General features: G+C 41.6%; 6 protein-coding genes, 1 long non-coding RNA gene and 2 pseudogenes across 7 annotated transcripts in view; 6 read left to right on the forward strand and 3 right to left on the reverse strand.

Moving 5' to 3' along the window:
* LOC145702536 (uncharacterized) overlaps window positions 1-19,317 on the reverse strand; it is a 69,748-nt gene extending 50,431 nt beyond the window's left edge. Inside the window, exon 1 of the mRNA XM_081779769.1 lies at window positions 19,263-19,317. The gene's annotated coding sequence lies outside the window, so the exon portion shown is untranslated. The remainder of the gene's footprint in view (window positions 1-19,262) is intronic.
* LOC145706120 (uncharacterized) lies at window positions 3-946 on the forward strand. The gene is made up of 5 exons (XM_081783640.1): window positions 3-154; window positions 196-288; window positions 330-482; window positions 526-645; window positions 690-946. Exons 1-5 carry the CDS (start codon window positions 14-16, stop codon window positions 855-857), a joined length of 675 nt encoding a protein of 224 aa, XP_081639766.1. The 5' UTR covers window positions 3-13; the 3' UTR covers window positions 858-946.
* Window positions 1,153-7,441, forward strand: LOC145705645 (copper-transporting ATPase 2-like). Its single transcript, XM_081783132.1, is given in 7 exon segments — window positions 1,153-1,179; window positions 1,743-1,977; window positions 2,022-3,728; window positions 3,731-5,343; window positions 5,388-5,524; window positions 5,565-5,682; window positions 7,170-7,441. Coding segments are annotated over 7 exon segments (3,879 nt in total). The 5' UTR covers window positions 1,153-1,167; the 3' UTR covers window positions 7,227-7,441.
* On the reverse strand, window positions 7,925-8,520 carry LOC145704923 (uncharacterized). The gene is made up of 3 exons (XR_014134522.1): window positions 8,406-8,520; window positions 8,078-8,366; window positions 7,925-8,035 (listed from the first exon to the last, which is right to left on the reverse strand). It is a non-coding gene; the product is annotated as an uncharacterized LOC145704923 (long non-coding RNA).
* Window positions 11,234-12,834, forward strand: LOC145703709 (uncharacterized). The gene is made up of 5 exons (XM_081781099.1): window positions 11,234-11,602; window positions 11,898-12,140; window positions 12,247-12,476; window positions 12,518-12,583; window positions 12,629-12,834. The coding sequence occupies exons 1-5, from the start codon at window positions 11,488-11,490 to the stop codon at window positions 12,716-12,718; spliced, it is 744 nt and encodes a 247-aa protein (XP_081637225.1). The 5' UTR covers window positions 11,234-11,487; the 3' UTR covers window positions 12,719-12,834.
* Window positions 13,196-15,497, forward strand: LOC145701976 (cGMP-dependent protein kinase 1-like). Its single transcript, XM_081779189.1, has 8 exons — window positions 13,196-13,253; window positions 13,879-14,094; window positions 14,241-14,418; window positions 14,501-14,597; window positions 14,640-14,875; window positions 14,914-15,083; window positions 15,129-15,265; window positions 15,327-15,497. The coding sequence occupies exons 1-8, from the start codon at window positions 13,196-13,198 to the stop codon at window positions 15,480-15,482; spliced, it is 1,248 nt and encodes a 415-aa protein (XP_081635315.1). The 3' UTR covers window positions 15,483-15,497.
* Window positions 15,533-17,028, forward strand: LOC145702652 (cGMP-dependent protein kinase 1-like). Its single transcript, XM_081779900.1, has 4 exons — window positions 15,533-15,600; window positions 16,466-16,612; window positions 16,654-16,876; window positions 16,919-17,028. Exons 2-4 carry the CDS (start codon window positions 16,469-16,471, stop codon window positions 16,975-16,977), a joined length of 426 nt encoding a protein of 141 aa, XP_081636026.1. The 5' UTR covers window positions 15,533-15,600; window positions 16,466-16,468; the 3' UTR covers window positions 16,978-17,028.
* LOC145706221 (5S ribosomal RNA) lies at window positions 17,160-17,278 on the forward strand (annotated as a pseudogene).
* A 255-nt stretch (window positions 19,318-19,572) lies between the features above and the next one.
* On the reverse strand, window positions 19,573-19,691 carry LOC145706210 (5S ribosomal RNA; annotated as a pseudogene).
* Between the last annotated feature and the right edge of the window lie 51 nt (window positions 19,692-19,742).

Genomic DNA, 19,742 nt, shown 5'->3' on the forward strand with positions numbered 1-19,742 from the left:
TTTCGTTGTTAGTATGGGTTTTGTGACCGCTCACGCTGAGACGCAATCGTTCGCTCACCAGGCCGGCTGGCTTCATGATAAACATGATTTGACCAAGTCGAGGACTTTGGCACTTCCTTCGCAGTCGGTTCCCAAGCAGGGTCAGGCCCCAAAGGTAGAGCATTCGAGAGACAATCTGTGTTGATGAATTCGTAGGTCTCTGAAAACACCGAATCAGCAACCAACTACAATGGTCCATCTCCAAACCACATCGCTAACAATCTCTGGGGCCCCGTCCGACCCATCAAGGTAGCTTTATCACTGTTTTACTTCTACTCAACTCCTTTTAGTGGTTCATGGGACACATTGATGTCACCGGACGATCCATGTTCAAGTCTATGGATCACCAGGGTCAGTACTTTGGTTCTCTGACTCCCGGAGCTTCGCTCAGATTCGCTAATGGACACACTGAGCATCCTAGTGGTGCTTCTCGATGCTGGAAGGTAGACTATCTTTAAAATCGTCGAGAATAATGACCTCTTTCAGGAACGATTCGCGCTGATGATGTGCTCCCGAGAAATGAGCTCCGAGCGAGCAACCAATGGACCCTGCGCTAAGGAAGCCTACTTCTTTGAACGATGCCAGACATACAAATCTGATACCGACGTAACCTTACTATATTTTTTTCTACTTTGTAACGCTGTTCTTAGATGCACAGAAACGCGAAAATTATTTATGCCGACGAGTACTTCGGTGATTTGACAAATCAGTACAACTCGCAGGCTTTCGAAAACAACTTCGGTTGGAACAAATTCGGCTTCTCTGGCCAGAAAGGTGGCATTCCTCACCCAGACAACCTCTCCTTCGGACACGTCTAAGAAGAAGATTGAAATTAAATTATTATCTTTCTGTTCAACTCTAATTTATTTACTTTCGTTGGAATTACGACAATAAAATAACGGAATAAAGTTCTTGGCTTCTGAATTGGAGACTACCCAAATTGACGAACAATAAGAAGCTACTTGACTTTGAGATTTGAATAGAACTACGATTTACGAGAAAAACCAAGACGCAAATAATAGCGTCATTCGATTTTTACGATGTACTTAATAGCTCTGAGCTTTAAAAGAACTAAAAGCGATCAAACCGATTCAAATATTTGAGAAATTAGAGATTCGTGGATATTCGATGACAACGGAGGTAAAAAGCTTTTGAAACGATAATCGTTTAAAATTTTTAAAGAAGTTAAAAGTTAGGAACTAAGGTGGTCTTGCTAAAATTACAAATGCAGCACAAAACAGACTACTCCATTTCGCGAATACCCTCGGGTCTTTTTTGAACCCAGCAGAAATCTAGTTAACCGTGCAAACTCGCCTTTCAATGCTGGATTAGGTTCTTTTTTTTAATTCCAAGAGAGGCTCTTTTTGGCGAAACAAAATAAACTAGATCAGCGAAGAAAAGATTTTGGGTGTCCAAATATTTGATGCACTGTAAGCTCTGTTTGTTTATGAGATTTATCTTTTACATGAAGCTAAGAATTTAAAAATGAGAGAATATTTCTATCTGCATTTAATGCAGCAGATTAAACAACTTGTAACATCAAGTGCCCTCGGGTCTTTTACGCCGAGAGTCATTCATTATCTCGGAAAGAGAAAGAGATAAAGCTTGTTTCCAATTTATCATTTTGAAGCGGACGGCGCGCTTTGGATATCCTGCTTCGAGACTGCTTTAAATAATACATGACGTCTCATTTTAACTTTCAGATCGATTCGGTCTCAACTAGAGAAATGCACAGGGCTGTTCTGGGTGTGCCGGACATAACCTGCACCGCCTGCGTTGAGACAATCGAAAGTCTATTCAAGAATGATGAGTTTATCAAAATACGCGTTAATCTCGTTCCCGAAAAGGAAGCGATTGTGTTCTGGGAACCGGAGAAAACTACCTTAGCAGCAATTAGAGAACGTATCGAAGATGCTGGCTTTGGGACAAAAGTATTGAGTAAGTTTTTAGTATATCATTTTGATATTTTATGATAAATTCAGGTGAGAACTACGAGACACCCGATAATTATCTCGAGAAACGAACCGAATTCCAGATAGAAGGCATGACTTGCTCATCCTGCACTGGCACCATTCAAGGAGCACTTGCCGATCATGTTCTGTCATGCGATATTTCTTTGGAAACGAAGACTGCTTCTATAACTTACAACGAGTTCGCGATTTCTCCGGCGAAGATTGTTGACCTTATTGAAGACTGTGGCTTCGAAGCAAAGTTGAAATCTGCCGTTGTTACCACGCTGGAACATGTTAAAATTCAAGTTCTTGGAATGGTTTGCATGTCTTGTGTTCACACGATTCAAGATGTCCTTGGCGCTTATACAGGAATCAACTCAGTTGTCGTATCGCTCGAGAAAGAAGAAGCCGATGTCACCTTCCAGCCTGATCTACTTACTGGGGCTGTTATCGCTGCGCATATTGAGGATATGGGTTTTGAAGCCTCTGTCATAAACCTTGAACAAACAGAATATCTCAAGAGCACTTTCAACATTACTGGCATGCGTTGTAAATCATGTGTTGGCAAGATCACGAATGGAGTGGAGGGCCTCTTCGGCGTCGTCCAAACTGTTGTGAACCTTGAAGCTTCGTCTGGCTTCGTAATTCACTCTTCCACTGTTTCGCCTGCGGAAATTCAAAAGCTCATCGAGTCAATGAATTTCACTGTTGAACATGTCGGCTCGGAGAAAGACGATTACTCACCTTCACCATCTTCTTTGCCGAGAAAAACTCCGCCAAAGAAGAAGCAGCAGATCATGAACTCAACCGTCTCAACAACAACTTTCATCAATGCATCTGGCGAAACTGAGAAATGCTCCATCAAGATTTTAGGGATGACATGTGCAAGCTGCGTGGGAAATATTGAGCGGACAATATCCAAAGCCTCAGGTGTTCTGAGCATTGTTGTGTCGCTCATGTCTTCCCGTGGTGATGTTATTTTCGATCCCTCGCTGACTTCCGCGAAAGAACTGGCGAACGCAATTGATGAGATGGGATTTGAAGCTTCTGTAATTTCCACCGGAGGATCTACTGAAGAAAAACTTACGCTCACCGTGACCGGAATGACCTGTGCGAGCTGTGTACGCAAAATTGAGCTGTCACTGAAAAAGATTCCTGGCATTTCTGACGCTGTTGTTTCTCTTACTACTTCATCCGCTCTTGTTACACATGATAGATCCGTCATTCCAGCACGAGAAATTATCACAGCTGTAAAGGACCTCGGATTCGGTGCTGAAATTCGAAACGAGACGGATAACTACGCTCTCCTGGAACATAAGGATGCTATAAATAAATGGCGGCGTTCATTCCTCGTCTCACTCTTTTTCGGACTCCCTGCTATGATTCTCATGATGCTATTCATGCTTCCATCGCACGACGAAGCAGTTATTCCCCCGCATAACATAATTCCAGGCTTATCCGTAGAAAACTTGACGATGTTTATTCTTTCGACGCCGGTTCAATTCTTCGCCGGATGGAAGTTTTACATCGCAGCATGGAAAGCTATCAAACACAAATCACTCAACATGGATGTTTTGATTATGATGGCTACGACAATCTCATACCTATACTCAGTTATTATTGTTGTTTGGGCGATTGCCGTAAAAACTCCCCATTCACCCAGGACCTTTTTCGAAACAGTTCCCATGTTGATCACTTTTATCTCTTTGGGACGATGGCTGGAGCATATTGCGAAAGGAAAACTTCCGAAGCTCTTGCGACTCTTATGAAAATGGCGCCTTCAGAAGCGACAGTCGTTCAGTTTAACAACGGCCAGGTCGAGAAGGCGGAAGTAGTGAACATCAGCCTCGTTGAGCGAGGTGATTTAGTTCAAGTTAAGCCCGGAGAAAAGATCCCCATTGATGGCCGTGTTATTGATGGCAAATCATCGTGTGATGAAAGTTTCATTACAGGCGAGTCAATGCCTGTCACAAAGCGAACAGGAGATTCCGTTTACGCGGGAGCGATAAATAACAATGGTTCAATTATTGTCAAAGCAACGCACGTTGGCGGCGATACAAACCTGCAGCAGATTGTTCGAATAATGGAAGACGCGCAGTCTAGCAAGGCTCCAATTCAGCAACATGCTGACGTCATCGCCGGCTATTTTGTGCCCGTGGTTATCAGTTTGTCCCTCATGACTCTTATCGGATGGCTTATTGGCGGATTTAAAAATCCAAGCGTTATTCCTGATCGGATGAACATGAAGATGAACATGACGGAAACTGAACATCATACAGAACATCTGGGTCACGGAGAAGTCGCTGTAACTGAGCGAGTAGTCAATTTTGCATTCCAAATGGCAATCACTGTTCTCGCAATCGCTTGTCCTTGTGCACTCGGTTTGGCGACTCCTACCGCTGTCATGGTTGGTACTGGCGTTGGCTACAAAAATGGTATCTTGATCAAAGGTGGCGAAGCTCTCGAAAAAGCTCAAAAGATCGACTGCGTCGTCTTCGACAAAACGGGAACTATCACCTATGGAAAGCCAACTGTATCCGTATTCCAAATCTTGACGTCAAAGATGCCTAAAAATGACATCATTAGAATCGTCGGCTCAGCAGAGAGCCAGTCAGAACATCCGCTAGGAACGGCTGTGTGTAACTATGCGAAGAAAGAGCTCAACACTGAAGTAATGGAGCAAGTTTCTGACTTCAAAGCTGTCCCGGGCTCCGGCATCGAATGCAAGGTCGCCTCGAAGTACAAAGTTCTCATTGGCAATCGCTCGTGGATGACATCAAATGGTCTGAAAGTAACAAAAGACATGAATGCAATGATGAAGCAGCACGAGGAGCTTGGCCGTACCGCTGTATTGGTATCTATTGATGGACTTCTGTGTGCGATGATTGCAATTTCCGATCAACTCAAGCCGGAGGCTCAGCAAGTTGTCCACGTTCTTCAGAAAAAGCTCGGATGTAAGGTTGTCCTTCTCACCGGTGACAACCAAATCACAGCTAAAGCCATCGCTCGCGAAGTCGGCATCTTTGAAGTCTTCGCTGAAGTCCTTCCAACGCATAAAGCCGATAAGATCAAGGATCTCCAAGCTGCGGGAAAGACTGTTGCCATGGTGGGCGATGGTGTCAATGACTCGCCCGCTTTGGTTACTGCTGATGTTGGAATTTCATTTAAAACTGGAACTGATGTCGCCGCTGAAGCCGCTGACATCGTTTTGATGAACGACAATCTTGAGGATATTGTGGCGGCGATTGACCTTTCAAAGGCAGTCGTGCGAAGAATCAAATACAACTTTGTCTTCGCCTCTGCTTATAATCTTGTGGGCGTTCCTATCGCTGCTGGATGCTTTGTCCCCATTGTATAGAGCTTTCAAAATAGTAAGAATGTTAAACTTGCTTTTAGGGCTTTGCTCTTCAGCCCTGGATGGCATCTGCAGCCATGGCTCTCAGTTCCGTCTCCGTTGTGACCTCTAGTCTTCTTCTCAAAAAATACACCAAGCCATACTTTGACAGTTCTTGGAAGAAAGGCGATATGCTCAAGTTATTAAAATAAAAAAGACAATTTTTAAACTTGTTCTAGGGAGGACGAAGTGCTTATTCAGACCGGGAGAAACTTTATCGACAAAATTGCCACCAGCTTGGTAGAAATTAGCGAGAAATTCTCAAATGGTTCTAACAACATCGGTAAAGTACCAAAGGTTCAGGCTTTCAATTATCTACCTTTATTTTTTATCTGTCCATTTATGACTTGCATGAAAAAGGGTTTGACGGAACTAATTGGGAAAGTTGTTTACGTCTTCGAAGCGGTGTCCGTACCTATTGCATGAGAGTGGGATCTGATTTTAACGCTCCCGCTATAGTGAAAAGGAACTCCGATTGATGACGAAAAGAACCAACCTTTTGCATGAATGAGAGCGGTTATGGGATTAAACTGACAAACACCTCATTTATCGTCCATTTATCAATTATTCTAATAGGAAAATATAGAAATTTATATAGATTCTTGTATGGTAGTAGGGATAAATGTTTCGGCAGAATGCCGAAATACTGTGAGCTAGTTTTCTGATTAATGTTTCGGCAAGGGCCGAAACTATTTTCACTTATGTCCTCTTTTTTGGCAAAAACATTTCGGCAAGCTGCCGAAACTTTTTTCGTATTTGACTTCGGTTTTTGTAAAAATGTTTCGGCACACAAACTGAACTGGAAATCTCAATGTTTCATACAAAAAAACTCCTATCGGCAAAGTCAAACACTCCTCACTCGTCATCCTCTTCTTATCCTTGCTATCGGGAGAAAATTTTCATGTCTTAGTGCCTAGATTTTAATTCAATGACCATGAATGATGATATGAGCAGAAAGTATTAAATCTAACTGCCCCTTACCACGGGGCTTCGCCCCTTAGGTCCTAAAATGCCGGGGTCTAGTCTAGGGTTACTTAGGGTTACCTTCGGTAACCCTAACTAACCCTAGCCTATCCCCCTCGGGTAATTTATTCCGTCATTTTTGCAGGTGCCCCCTAACCCTAACCTTTATTTTAGCCAATACTACGATTTTAATTTTTTCATTGAAAATATGTCTTCCGGGGAGCTTCAACTTTTTTCTTTGTTTTTCTATAATCGGCTCATAATCACCCTCGAATTCCTCCATTTTTGCAGAATGAGGAGTGAAGCGCGAGACAAAACTCTTCTTATTCAGAAGTTCTGAATATGCGAGAAGAAAATAAATCTAGATTTTGAAGGTAACAATTTGATTTAATGCACATTCATTGGACGCGCATACCAGCGCGCATCAGGATGAGAATGAAAAAGCCTGCCGAAACTTTATTGCTCCGAAGGCGGTTAATTCTGATTTTTGTTTCGGCTCCTGCCGAAATGTTTTGCCAGAAAAATGAGTCAAATTTGTATTAATATTTCGGCAGGCTGCCGAAATATTTATCACATTTATGCCTTCATAAGTGACTTTCAGTTCGGTCGCGTTTGCCGAAACTTTTATCCGTACTACGTCTTGTATAGATAGGTTAACAAGAGTGAAATGATTTATCAGTTATTGATCGTAAGTGTATACATAATCATAATGTGCCCCGGCTGTAGGTGAAAAGTTTGCTTCTTTGCCAAAATCATGCGAGGAGCAAATTAACGATCAAGCTCCAATGATTGACGGAATACTGGTTGAAAGCCGAGATGAGAAAGAGTACCTGCTCCTCGACGACCAAAAAGACTCCGACTCAGAAACCGACCTATAGACACAAACCTCTGCAACCTACGAAGAATACGCAAACCTATGTTAGTTCCATACCTTATCAATGTTCTCCTAGCAGCACTAAATTAATCATAGCTTCAAAACTTTCTTTTATTTCTCCATCATGCCTTTTAATTCTTTCTATTTTGTTTGATTACAGTTCAACTCTTTTGCGTTCTATCAACAAAAATTCATCGTTCAAAGTAATAAATTCCCTCAGCAACTCGACGGAACAAAACATTTGTTGTTTATTTCAAGAATTTGTTTTGTTTCCGAGCATTTTGAGCTCGTACTCGTTGTTGAGTCTATTTTGCAGGCTAATAATAAGATGGTCGATCTTGCTTTGGATGCTTTTGACAACCTTCTCTCGGTGCAGATTATTCTCGCTGTAGTGACCAAGATGCTCATCATATACATAGATGAGTATAAATGCCATGGAAGCGCAAATGCAATACGCAATCTTATCTAGGATCAGCCTCGAAAGCTTTCAAAAGATATATTAAAGTTTCTGATCCAAAACAATAAGACAGAAATGAATTCAAAGGGATTCATTCTGATAAAAAGTTAGCCAGAAGGTTAATTATTCTACCTCTACCTCTGAAGAATCACTTCGTGAGTGACACTTTTGCACCGAACCGGACCTTTTCTGATCATTCTCTAATAAGATTTTTTGATAATATTCTCGCTCGAGGTAATGAGCTACTCTGATATTTATTAGCAGACAGATGAGATTTCAGAAATCAGATCACGCTTGTCAAACCAGGAGGGCGTCGGGTACCTGATGAACTCTGGGTTCTCGTGAAGCACATAGTTCTGTGAAAATATTCGAAAAATGTCATCTAACTCGAATGATACCTTATTTTCTGTTTTGTCATCGAATTTTGAATGCTTTGCCGGGGTCCATCTTGGCTTTGCATTTGTTGCTGGTCGTCCAGCTTTCCCTCGGAAGTCTCTCCTGACAGTTGTTATATCCTGAAAGGCCGGGAGCACATCTGGTCTTTTAACGGATTATAATAATCTCTCGTTTAGATAAAAGGGTAATTAATTGTAAGCTCTCCTATAGCGTGCTCTTTTCAGCATTTCATTATACAGTTCAATCGCAGTGCGGTCTTTTTCGATCGGAGTTCGGAAATCATTTCGATAGCTAAAAGCATCATACACTTAGGCAAAAAACTCGACCTACCGTGATCTACTAAGAACATCTCTGCCCTCTCCAACAGCAAGTTTATCTGTTGGTTTTTTATTTGATGCTGGCCTTCCTGCTGACCACTTTCTGTAGTCAACACGATGCGTTGTCCGATCACCTTTTAGCGGATAGAAACAGTAAACAAGAGCCGCCGCTTGGCGACAGTAAGTGTTTCTATCATTTCCTAATGGCGCGGATGATGGCTTGTAAATTTCGCGCCTTGGGACTGGTCTATGAGCTGAATGTGGTCTGTAGTCCACCTAAATTCTGCATTTATGTGAAAAGCATTTTATGATAAACCTTCATCGTTGTTTCGTCCGCAAGAGGCTCTTTTGCCCTGTTAAAGTTGCAAGTCCAGGAAGTAAAAGTGGGCTTGAGTTGTTCTGTTGTCTTTAAAAAATACAAAATATATTCCAAGAGAAATTCACGAGCTTGCCTTTGGTCGAGTAAATTCTCTTTCAATTTCAGTTTGGAAATTTCTGGGCATTCGGTAATTTGCAAATGTGGGCATTCTTCTCCGTTGAAACCTGAAACATTTCTCTCAACTAAAGGTTGACCTAAAAGCCTTACCATGGCTTTTTCTGGGTCTTTTCGGGCTCCATGGAAAATCACTATTAGCGTTTTGGATGATCTGTTAGCGCTTGTTGTGTGGCGCTTTCAAACAAAGCATGCCAAATTCAACGAAATAAAACCGCTGGATTTAAGTTACTACGATCGTAGTTTACAGTAAATGCCCAATTTAAAGAGAATTTCCTGATCTGCTATTCTCGATTCTCCCACACTTTAATTGATTATGATGGGCTCCCGCAAATATTCGTTCCAAAATTTCGGTGTTCAAATTTCACGGAGGTCGATGGAGAATCAGATACTAGAAAGTGGAAATGTCCACCATGTATTCCCATAAAACTCGCCAAATTGCTATAAAAGAGACCATTGAAATTGGTGATTTCTATCGCTTCCAGTTTTATGTTGCATGGTTACTCGCATTATTAGATTTATAGCTCCTGAAATCGAAAGACATCCAAGCTGAAGCAGGGTAGATTCTAATGATCTTGTCCGAAAATGGAATCCTCCAGGCTCAAAAGTCATCCTTTACTAATTCTATCAAGGTGAGATTTCTAATTTGTGCTCCCGTTTGCAATATTTTTTTCCAGAACCATGTACGCAAAACACTTGTCGGTCGTTATATCACCTTCCCGGTTAATTAGGTTTCCTGTACGCTTTTCCTGGTGTGAAGAAAATAAATTCCCCGGACATGGCGTGTAAGTGTGGAAGTGTCCCTAGAACACATGTAAACAAATGTAAATTTTGCGTTGAAAATAAAAATCAGATTTGACGCTAGAAAAAAAGGGTGAGAGATTTAGGTCGAGCAGCCGGTGCCACGAGATCGGATCCAGATCGATGGAGTTCGACGTAAACAGAGGAGATGTTCGCGGCTAAATAGGACACTTAGCGGCCCGATTGAGCTTGAACAACGGACAAATGCACTAAATTTACTAACAAAAGCAAATACTGTACGAGGCCTTTTGTCTTAACGCTTTCACTTGTGTATTTGTTCATTCTGATGATTTTCGCAAATACAGGGCTAGTTTCACTTTTGAAGTGTCGATTAGTACTTCAATAAATGTAACCATGGCGTGCCGCGAATTGTCGAAAACATGGGCCATGATAGCTGATCATTTGCCTCGGTTATCTGAACCTGTGTGAAAGATGTGCCCTAGAATCATACGCACACGATAATCCCTTCTTGGTGATGCTATGCTGCAACGCTCAATTGCACAATCTGGGATGGGCTGTTTGACTTGTAATTGCGACTTATCCGGCAACCTTAGCCTTCAGCGCAAATCACCTCATCTCGTCCCCACTCATGCGAGTCTTGTGGGAACAAGTTCCAGAGGTCTTGTTTTGCCTAAATTACGAGAGCTTTTCTTGTCGATCCCTATCGAGTAATCGCTCACTGGAAAATATATTTGAGACTTTCAAATCGACTTTTCTATTTTCTAAAAGAAAATCAGCGTTAATTAAAAGTGCACCCCGTAGTTAGGTTCATTTTCCTCGCCTCAGGAAGCATCGAACTTGGGCACTTCCGTTGCACCATTCCAAATAATTTCCATGGAAAAAGGCACCTTGACCGGATCGATGGCGAATTTCGATTTCAAATTACCAAGTTGAGCTCAATTATGCAGCTCGAGTGGCGAAGGGCTCAATTAGGGACTCTAGCTCGGAAGTGGACCGTTGAAGTGTGATATAGAGTCCAGAATTTTTTCAATAAAAGCTTTGACTTCCGTTTGTCTTTGAACGAGAAACTGTCAGTTTCCGGGAAGGAGGATAAGGTGCAAGAGCAGACGGCGCGATCGGAAGTCGCCATAATCTGATTATGCTTTTGATGCGAGCCATGTTCTGCACCTGACCTAAGTAGGACACCGAAAGATCTATCAAGCTCTGATGCCAAGCGATCTCTGGCTCACAATTTAGCTCGGTATTGACACTCGCTTACGGCATCTTAAATTTAGCGAGAAGTTTAGCGAATTCTGTATGAAGATGAACGACAAGAATATTGACATAGAACTCCTCGACAAGGATTCTTATTGTAAAATTTTGATAGATATTTCAATGATTACTTTAGTATTAATGAGTTCGCAGTTGTTCACGATTTCCTCATTAAACTTTGAACATTTCGATTCCTTTTGTGCATTCAAATCTTTGAAACGCAGATTTGATGCAAGTAGTATTAGTTCAATTTGTGGAAGATCTTTTGTTACAATTTTTGAACATATAATATGTTACATATTGAAAATGATATTTTAGAAGCATTGTATTTTTATTCCAGCATTTTGTGGCCTACTAGAATTCTGATAAGATGAAACAAACTTCCGATAGCGATCCTAACTGATTCCATCCGTCGGTGCAGGTGCTGGTGTGGCGCAATTTGCGCCCTCGCGCGCCTAGCGCTCCGTCGATCAGCCCTTCTAAATCCTGCTTCTGGAATCGAAACAGTCATTACCAATCTCTTCCTCCAAAAGTTACAAAACAAAGGTTTACGTTAGAGTTTTTACAAGAGAGAAACACGCAACCAAATATGCCCGGCTTAAACTTTTCTGTCGACTGGATCATTTCGGACTCAAGCCGACAAAACTCCGTCGGTTCTCCCAGTTCAGCGAGCTCCGACGGAAGTTCTAGCCCGACACAAACAGGTAAGCAGGAGAAAAATAATTATTTTATAATTCGAAGTAGTACAGAAGTCGAAGCCAGATCATTTAAATATGCACACAGTGATAATATAATTAGAAATATATTCGAGTGATTATCGAGTTGGGTGCATATTTTAGTATTTATTTTCCTCTCAATCGGCGCACACCGCAGTGAGTGTTTAATAAGGATTCAATTGTTAATAAACCAGGGCCGAGAATCTGAACTGCTTCTCCGAACGGACATTAGCAATCTTTAGCATGAGCAATAAAAAGAGTTTATCAAATTTTGAATTTTCAGTGAATCCGACACAACCCTTTGGTGTCCCATTTGGCTTTCTTCACCCAGCTCTTCTTTTGCATCAACAACAGCAAGCCCAACAGCAAGCTATGCTCTTGCAACAGCTCCAACTAAAACAACGACAGCAACAAGTAGCGGCGATGCAACACACCAAACTCGACCAAGAGATAAAACAAGAGCTCACTGCGAAGAGTAACAAGCGCGAAAAATCCGTCAACCGACTTTCCACAGGACCACCATCAGGTAAAACTTCGTTGATAAGCATCAGACCTTGTAAAGTCATGGGAGCGTGAATTGGTCACACTTTCGAGAGAATCTAGATCAGAACAATCTTTACAGAGCCATTTAGATTCATCGGAAGGTTCCGCATCTCCACCAGCGAAATCGCCTCCAAAATCGGACGACAACAAACCTACTCTTGTTTCTAACCTCAGAAGACATAAACGAGATCGTAAACCCCGAACTCCCTTTTCCAGCGAGCAGTTAGAACGACTTGAATCAAGATTCGCAGAGAAGCAGTACTTGACAATTCCAGAGCGAGCAGAATTCTCTAATGAGCTGAATCTCACTGAAACTCAGGTAAAATATTTTCGTAAAACAATTTTTAATTATTTTTCTAGGTTAAAATTTGGTTTCAAAATAGGCGAGCTAAGCAGAAACGACTCGCCGAGGCCGAAATTGAAAAGGTAAAATCCGACTTTGACGAAATTGAAAATAATTGCCAAATTCAGGTTCGCTACATGGTCGGAACTGCACAAGCACAAGCTCGACTCGGCCTTCTAGGCTCGCACTTTCCCGGTATCAGCTCACCGATGCCCTGAGAAGTCGCATTCCTAACTGAGTATTTGTTCCAATTTTGAGATCAATGGCATCTCATCTTTTCGCGATTTCATTCTTACAGTCACTTCTTTGCTTCAATCTTATTCCTTTTGTAAATTCTCATATATCTGTCTGAAACTAATAAAAGCTGTATATTGATCGTTTAATTTCGAGGTCTAAAGCTCAAAGAAAATTTCATTTATTGCGCAGCAGGAATGATTCTTTCTAGTTTTTTATTGATTCATAGCTTTGGCGATATTGAAATCAAGGAAGACTCAAGACACTTATATTTGAACGTATCACTTTGCTCATAAATCTACGCGTTTCTTCGTGCTTGGCATGTGAAAGAGGGTACCAGGTGGAGGAGGCGATAGTTGACACCTCATAATTTTTACAAATGTTAAAATTTGTTCGGATGTAGCATTTCGTCTAGCATATGAGACAGAACGCCTTAGAGATCAGCGAAAAAAGAGTAGAAAATGGTAGTGAAACAGCATGATCAGATGGACGAAATGAGCCAAGGAAATGTTCCGAATCGTATTATTTTCTTTTGATCCTTATAATTGGAAACACAGTAACAGTGACGGACCTCCTCTTCACTGCTCAAAGCTTGACGGAAAGGTTAAAATGCTCCTGCGCTATCGACATTATTGTAAATCAGTCACAGTTTGGCACCTGCATTGCTAGTTAATTTCCTGTGAACTTTGTGTCTGGGAAGCATCCGATAAAAATCGCGTATAAATTTCATTCCTTGAAAAATATCAAAGCGCAATCGAGAGAGCGTCTTCTGAAAATTGTGAGTTTGAGCGAGTTTCTCATTGCCTGTTCTTTTCCGAGTTGATTTCTGACAAATATTTGTGTACTCCTTCTGGTAAATGTCAAAATATTATACGTTTAGCGGGGCACGCGCGAGAAGAATATTTTCAAAATCAAGTTATTTTTTTTCACAGGGAACTGAATTCTAGTGCAGAGAAGAGAAAGAAAAGGGATGAGCAGCGTTTTACCCCCTCCAAAGAAAAATCTTAAGACCAGAAGAAAGGCGATAATAGCACTGGATGTCAAATCTACAATCAAGCGAGAAGGAACGGGTCTTATTTAGCGATGAATACTGTATTCAAGCTTAGTTAGTCCAAAAATGAGAATTAATTAATACCCTCTGAAGAAAAGAAGAAATCAGAGTCAGTATTTCTCCTCGGCGAGTTGAAAAAATGCGATTTACTGAGACCGCTTACTGATGACCAATTCAAGGAAATGGTCGCCGTGGCAAAACGTCGAGAAATTAAGAAGACAGAATTTATCATCAAAGAAGACGAAGACGGAAAGGAAATTTTCGTCTTGGAACAAGGGCGAATTGAAGTGTCGTATTACGATGAAGATGGTACGCGAAAAAAGCTCAAAGAAATCGATGCACCAGGCGCGGATGAATTTCAGTTTGCTTTCGCTCGTTGAACAAACTCCTATCAGTCATTATACAACTACCGCGGTAACGCGGGTAGAATCAATTAGAAAAGCTCAGCAGAAAAGTTTCTAAAAATGCTAAAAATTCATCACTCAAAGAAACTTTCGGGGAAATCGCGCTCGTCTTCGAGACCACGCGCACTGCGAATATCATTGCGGTTACAGACTGCACCTGCTGGACCGTCAACAGGGACGAGTTTGCTGCCATCATGACAAACAGCAATAAGCAGATTTATATCGACAGGTAGGACAGTATTCTTGACATTATGTGACCCAATTATTCAAGTACTGTGTGATCATTTGTGTAAACTCATGCTCGTTCTTAGATCGACGTTTTTGCGAAAAATCGAGTTTTTGAACCATCTCTCCGACTACGAAGTCGCCAAAATTGCCCATGTTGCTTGGGATGAGACATACAAAAAGGTAACAATTTTATTACATTGCCGATTTATGAATTACCTTTAGGGAGAATTCATTGTCAAAGAAAAAGAACAAGGCGATACTTTTTACATCATCAAAAAAGGCATCTGTAATGTCTACCAAAAATCTGGAAAGGAGCAAATTCTGATCAACCAGATGAACGTTTTTGACCATTTTGGAGAAAAAGCGCTCCGACAAGCAAATGAGACTCGAACTGCTTCGGTTCAAGCGGTTGAATCTGTTGTTGAGCTGCTCGTTTTTCACCGCGACGATGTTTTTAGGTACATAGGAGGAAAATTCTTGAGGCAATTTTTTCTAGGTTGATTGGAGATATAACAGATATTTATCCTGAACGACCGGTAGAGCGCATTGGAAACACGACTCTTCAAGACTATGTTCAAGAAGAACAGCTTTCGATAAAAGACTTCAAGGAGCTGAAAACTCTTGGAATCGGTGGATTCGGTCGCGTTGTATTAACTCAGCATCAAGGTTTAAAAAATAATCAACTATTTTTACTAACCGTTGTTGATTTAGGAAAGTTTTTCGCTCAGAAACAATTGCTGAAGGAAAAAGTCTCAGACCAGGAAATTGACTTGGAAAAAAGAATTATGAAGAATATCAAATCGAGCTTTATCGTCGAGCTTATTCATGCACTCGCTGACAGGAAAAGGCTGCAGCTATTCTCTAAATAATAACCGGAATGAAAATCTGAAAGCCTATGGAAGAGACTACCATTATCTTCTCATGGAACCGTGCATGGGTGGCGAGCTGATGACGTTGCTTCAGACTAAAAAACACCTTCCGGAATCATGGACTCGTTTTTACGGAGCCTGCACAATAAAAGCAATCCAGTTCCTCCACGAGAGGAAGATAGGAAAGGTCAATTAAGCTTTTAAATATTTAAATATGTGAAATTATTTGACCGCTGATACTAGTTTACCGTGATATTAAGCCTGAGAATCTTCTACTAGATTCGAAAGGTTATGCAAAGCTTACTGATTTCGGCCTGGCTAGGAATGTGTTCCAGACTGATTGTAATAAAATAGGTGACTGCCTTAATCGTTGTTAAAACGTTGCATCGGACTGCTTTAGTCGTCGCTAAAACGTTGCATGGGCTGCCTTAATCGTCGTCTGACTCATCTTGCCTTTTTCAATTTCAAGATAGGTAGGGGAAATCACTAATAATTGAGCTTTTTTTTGGGCTTAGTAGGGTGGGCATATAATACAGTTTTAGAAAGCCCAAAAGCTGGGGATCATCTTGACTATTGATAATTGGGGGTTTCAGAAGCATCACTGAGGAGAAATGTGTACTTTTTGCAAAAAGTACCAATTTTCGGTCGACTTCCCCAACTTCGGAGGTCTCTAGCGCCTCAGGAAGGGGGTAATCAGTACTTTTGACCCCTCCAAATGGCCGTCAGAGCCTAGGCTACAATCCTAGCTATGTCTCGGGCTCTGATAACCCGTTCTGGGCGGAGAAAATTCACGTGACCGAAAAAGGCCAGATTTTGGGACTTTGGAGGGCTCTTAATAACCTCAGGGTACGAGATCACCCCCAATTATCAATAGTCAAGATGATCCCCAGCTTTTGGGCTTTCTAAAACTGTATTATATGCCCACCCTACTAAGCCCAAAAAAAGCTCAATTATTAGTGATTTCCCCTAAAGATAGGTAGGCGCGCGCCAACCAGCGCTTTCAGAGTGTTTCTAGACTTTCCAGATTCTCCCAAGACGACGATTAAGGCAGCCCAATGCAACGTTTTAGCGACGACGATTAAGGCAGCCGATGCAACGTTTTAACGACGATTAAGGCAGTCTCCTATTTCAATTAAATTTATACATCCGGGGTGTATTTGATAACATTACTCGTAACACGTGATGAGAATTACAGAACCGGGGGAGAAGCGATGGACTGTCTGTGGCACACCTGAGTATATGGCGCCAGAGTTATTTCTGAAATCCGGGCATGACTTTGCTGTGGACTACTGGGCAATCGGAGTTTTACTTTACGAGTTGTGCCAGGTAAACTGTCATCGTTTGAGTAATTTTTGATGATTTCTCAGGGTGAACCGCCATTCAACGATCCAAAAGAAGTCATCAAGGGCATCAAACATGCAAAGTTCCCAGTGAAGATAACTCCCGGCGGAAAAAGTATCATCCAGTCATTCGCAAAGCAGCAAGCGTCTTTGCGGCTTGGCAATTTCAAGAATGGATTCCAAGACATTTTCAAACACTGTTGGTATTCTTCATTTAGTTGGGAAAAGCTCGAAAGTCGAACAATGACAGGTAAGAGTTCCGGATTTTAATTTTATTAATGAGCTGTTCTAGCTCCCTGGAGACCGAGTCTCGACCATGAAACGGACACCAGATACTTTTCTTCGCAATGACTGTAAATTTTTGATTCTTCATTTAAATACTGCAGATAAAATTTGAAAAAATACATTTATTTTTTCATATGAGGAATTGTCTTGTTGCTGTGACAGCAATGCTGTCGGGATGTTTTTGCTGAAGATAGAACTCTTCGGGTTGACCAAGTTGGTTTATAAGGAGGCTAGAACCAGCTACTTCCGCTTAGCGTCATACCGCGTAGAATAAACCAGTTCTCGTCCGATCACTGAAGTCAAACTACTACGGGCGGGGTTAGTACTTACATGGGTGACCGGTTGGGAATACCTCGTGCGCTAAGCATTTTACTTTTTTGAAACGCTGACTATTCTTTTTTTCGAGGATACATTCAGCCTCTGAATTTCAGAGTCGTGTTGTTGAAGAATCAACTCATCAGTAATCGAAAAAAGTCACCATGTTTGAGTAAAGCAAGTATTGAGCGTTGTGCTTGCGTGGCGGGCGGCGTGGCACTTGTGAAAAAGCGCCCTCTACCGCGCGCTTTTCTGAAAAGAGGCCGAAAATAGGAGCGTGCAGCGACAAAACGACCTCGAAATCAAGCAGCCCTTCTCTGTACTCATCCCATTTTTGAGTCCGATTTCGATTGTCTAACAGGTAAGAATCGTCTCCATGCCCTCTCTCTCCTATCCCTCTCGCCTCTTACAACTTCTTGAAAGAAAACCATCCCGCAGCCAAGCGGCCTGACACCTTTTTAGGCTGTGTTGACGTGCTTTTTAGGTTGTGCAATTTATTTCACCCACTTCCTCACTTTTAGACCCAGAATACGATCCATATTTGAAATCAGTGGAGAAAATCTAGAAACTTGACCGTTTTAGTTTTCGAAATTCACTTCCGGTTACGATTCTAGAGCCGGAAGTAGGCGAAATTTCGGAGTCATGGTAAAGTGTGACCTATCAAATTGATGCGCAGAAAATTCTCAGTCATCTCATCATCAATTAATTTGAAGAAACAGTCCCAAACGCAGTTAAACTGACCGGTAAAATTATGAAAAAAGCAGGATTTAATGAGAAATTTTTCTATTTTCACCGGTATTTTACCGGCGGTTTTTGACCGCGGTTTGACTCGGTTCCGATTACTTATAACTGGACATGTTGTAAGCTTCAATTTGATAGGTCATATGCACGTTTTTCATATAAATTTCGTGATCTTCCGGCTCTAGAATCGTAACCGGAAGTGAATTTCGAAAACTAAAACGGTCAAGTTTCTAGATATTTTTACTGATTCCAAATATGTATGGTGTTCTGGGTCTTAAAATGAGGTAGTGGGTGAAATAAATTGCACAACCTTAAAAAGCACGTCGTTATCTTTCTAGCCCGCTTCATTCTTATCGGTCTTCACGGTATAAATACTGTAACACGATACCTTTATGGAATCAGCGAGAAAAAGAATCGAGGTCACAATTATCCAAACTCCTAAATTTTCTCCGCTTCCGCCTCTAGAATCCGACCGGAAGTAGAATTTTCGAAAAATAAAACGGTCCTTAGAATTTCTTCTAAGAGGCAGAAGCCTGTAACTACAGTATTTATACCGTGAAGACCGATAAGAATGAAGCGGGCTAGAAAGATAACACAGACGCGCTTTTTTAAGGTTGGGCAAGTTATTTCACCCACTTCTTGATTTTAAACCCTGGAACACCATACATATTCGGAATCAGCAGGAAATTTTAAGAACTTTGACCGTTTTAGTTTCCAAAATTTCCACTTCCGGTCCGATTCTAGAGCCGGAAGTTGACAAAATTTTGAGTTTGGCCAACTTGTGACCTATCAAATTGATGCTCAGAAAATTTTGAGTAAACTCATCTTAAAATCATTCAAAGAAACCGTTCCAACCGCAGTAAAACCGACCGGCAAAACTAGGAAAAAGGCATAAATTTCTGATTTTTCTTTCAGTTTTTAGCGGTTGATTTGACCGCGGCCGGCATTGATTCTTCTCTCAGATGATAGGAAATCTTCTGAGAATCAATTTGATAGGTCACAAGTTGGCCAAACTCAAAAATTTCGTCAACTTCCGGCTCTAGAATCGGACCGGAAGTGGAAAATTTGGAAACTAAAACGGTCAAAGTTCTTAAAATTTCCTGCTGATTCCAAATATGTATGGTGTTCCAGGGTCTAAAATAAAGAAGTGGGTGAAATAACTTGCCCAACCTTAAAAATAGCGCGTCACAGCCTAAAAAAAGGTGTCAGGCCGCTTGGCTGCGGGATGGTTTTCTTTCAAGAAGTTGTAAGAGGCGAGAGGGATAGGAGAGAGAGGGCATGGAGACGATTCTTACCTGTTAGACAATCGAAATCGGACTCAAAAATGGGATGAGTACAGAGAAGGGCTGCTTGATTTCGAGGTCGTTTTGTCGCTGCACGCTCCTATTTTCGGCCTCTTTTCAGAAAAGCGCGCGGTAGAGGGCGCTTTTTCACAAGTGCCACGCCGCCCGCCACGCAAGCACAACGCTCAATACTTGCTTTACTCAAACATGGTGACTTTTTTTCGATTACTGATGAGTTGATTCTTCAACAACACGACTCTGAAATTCAGAGGCTGAATGTATCCTCGAAAAAAAGAATAGTCAGCGTTTCAAAAAAGTAAAATGCTTAGCGCACGAGGTATTCCCAACCGGTCACCCATGTAAGTACTAACCCCGCCCGTCGTAGTTTGACTTCAGTGATCGGACGAGAACTGGTTTATTCTACGCGGTATGACGCTAAGCGGAAGTTGCTGGTTCTAGCCTCGTTATAAACCAACTTGGTCAACCCGAAGA

Source organism: Oikopleura dioica, chromosome PAR (genome assembly GCF_907165135.1).
Source record: "Oikopleura dioica chromosome PAR, OKI2018_I68_1.0, whole genome shotgun sequence".
Classification (NCBI taxonomy): domain Eukaryota; kingdom Metazoa; phylum Chordata; class Appendicularia; order Copelata; family Oikopleuridae; genus Oikopleura; species Oikopleura dioica.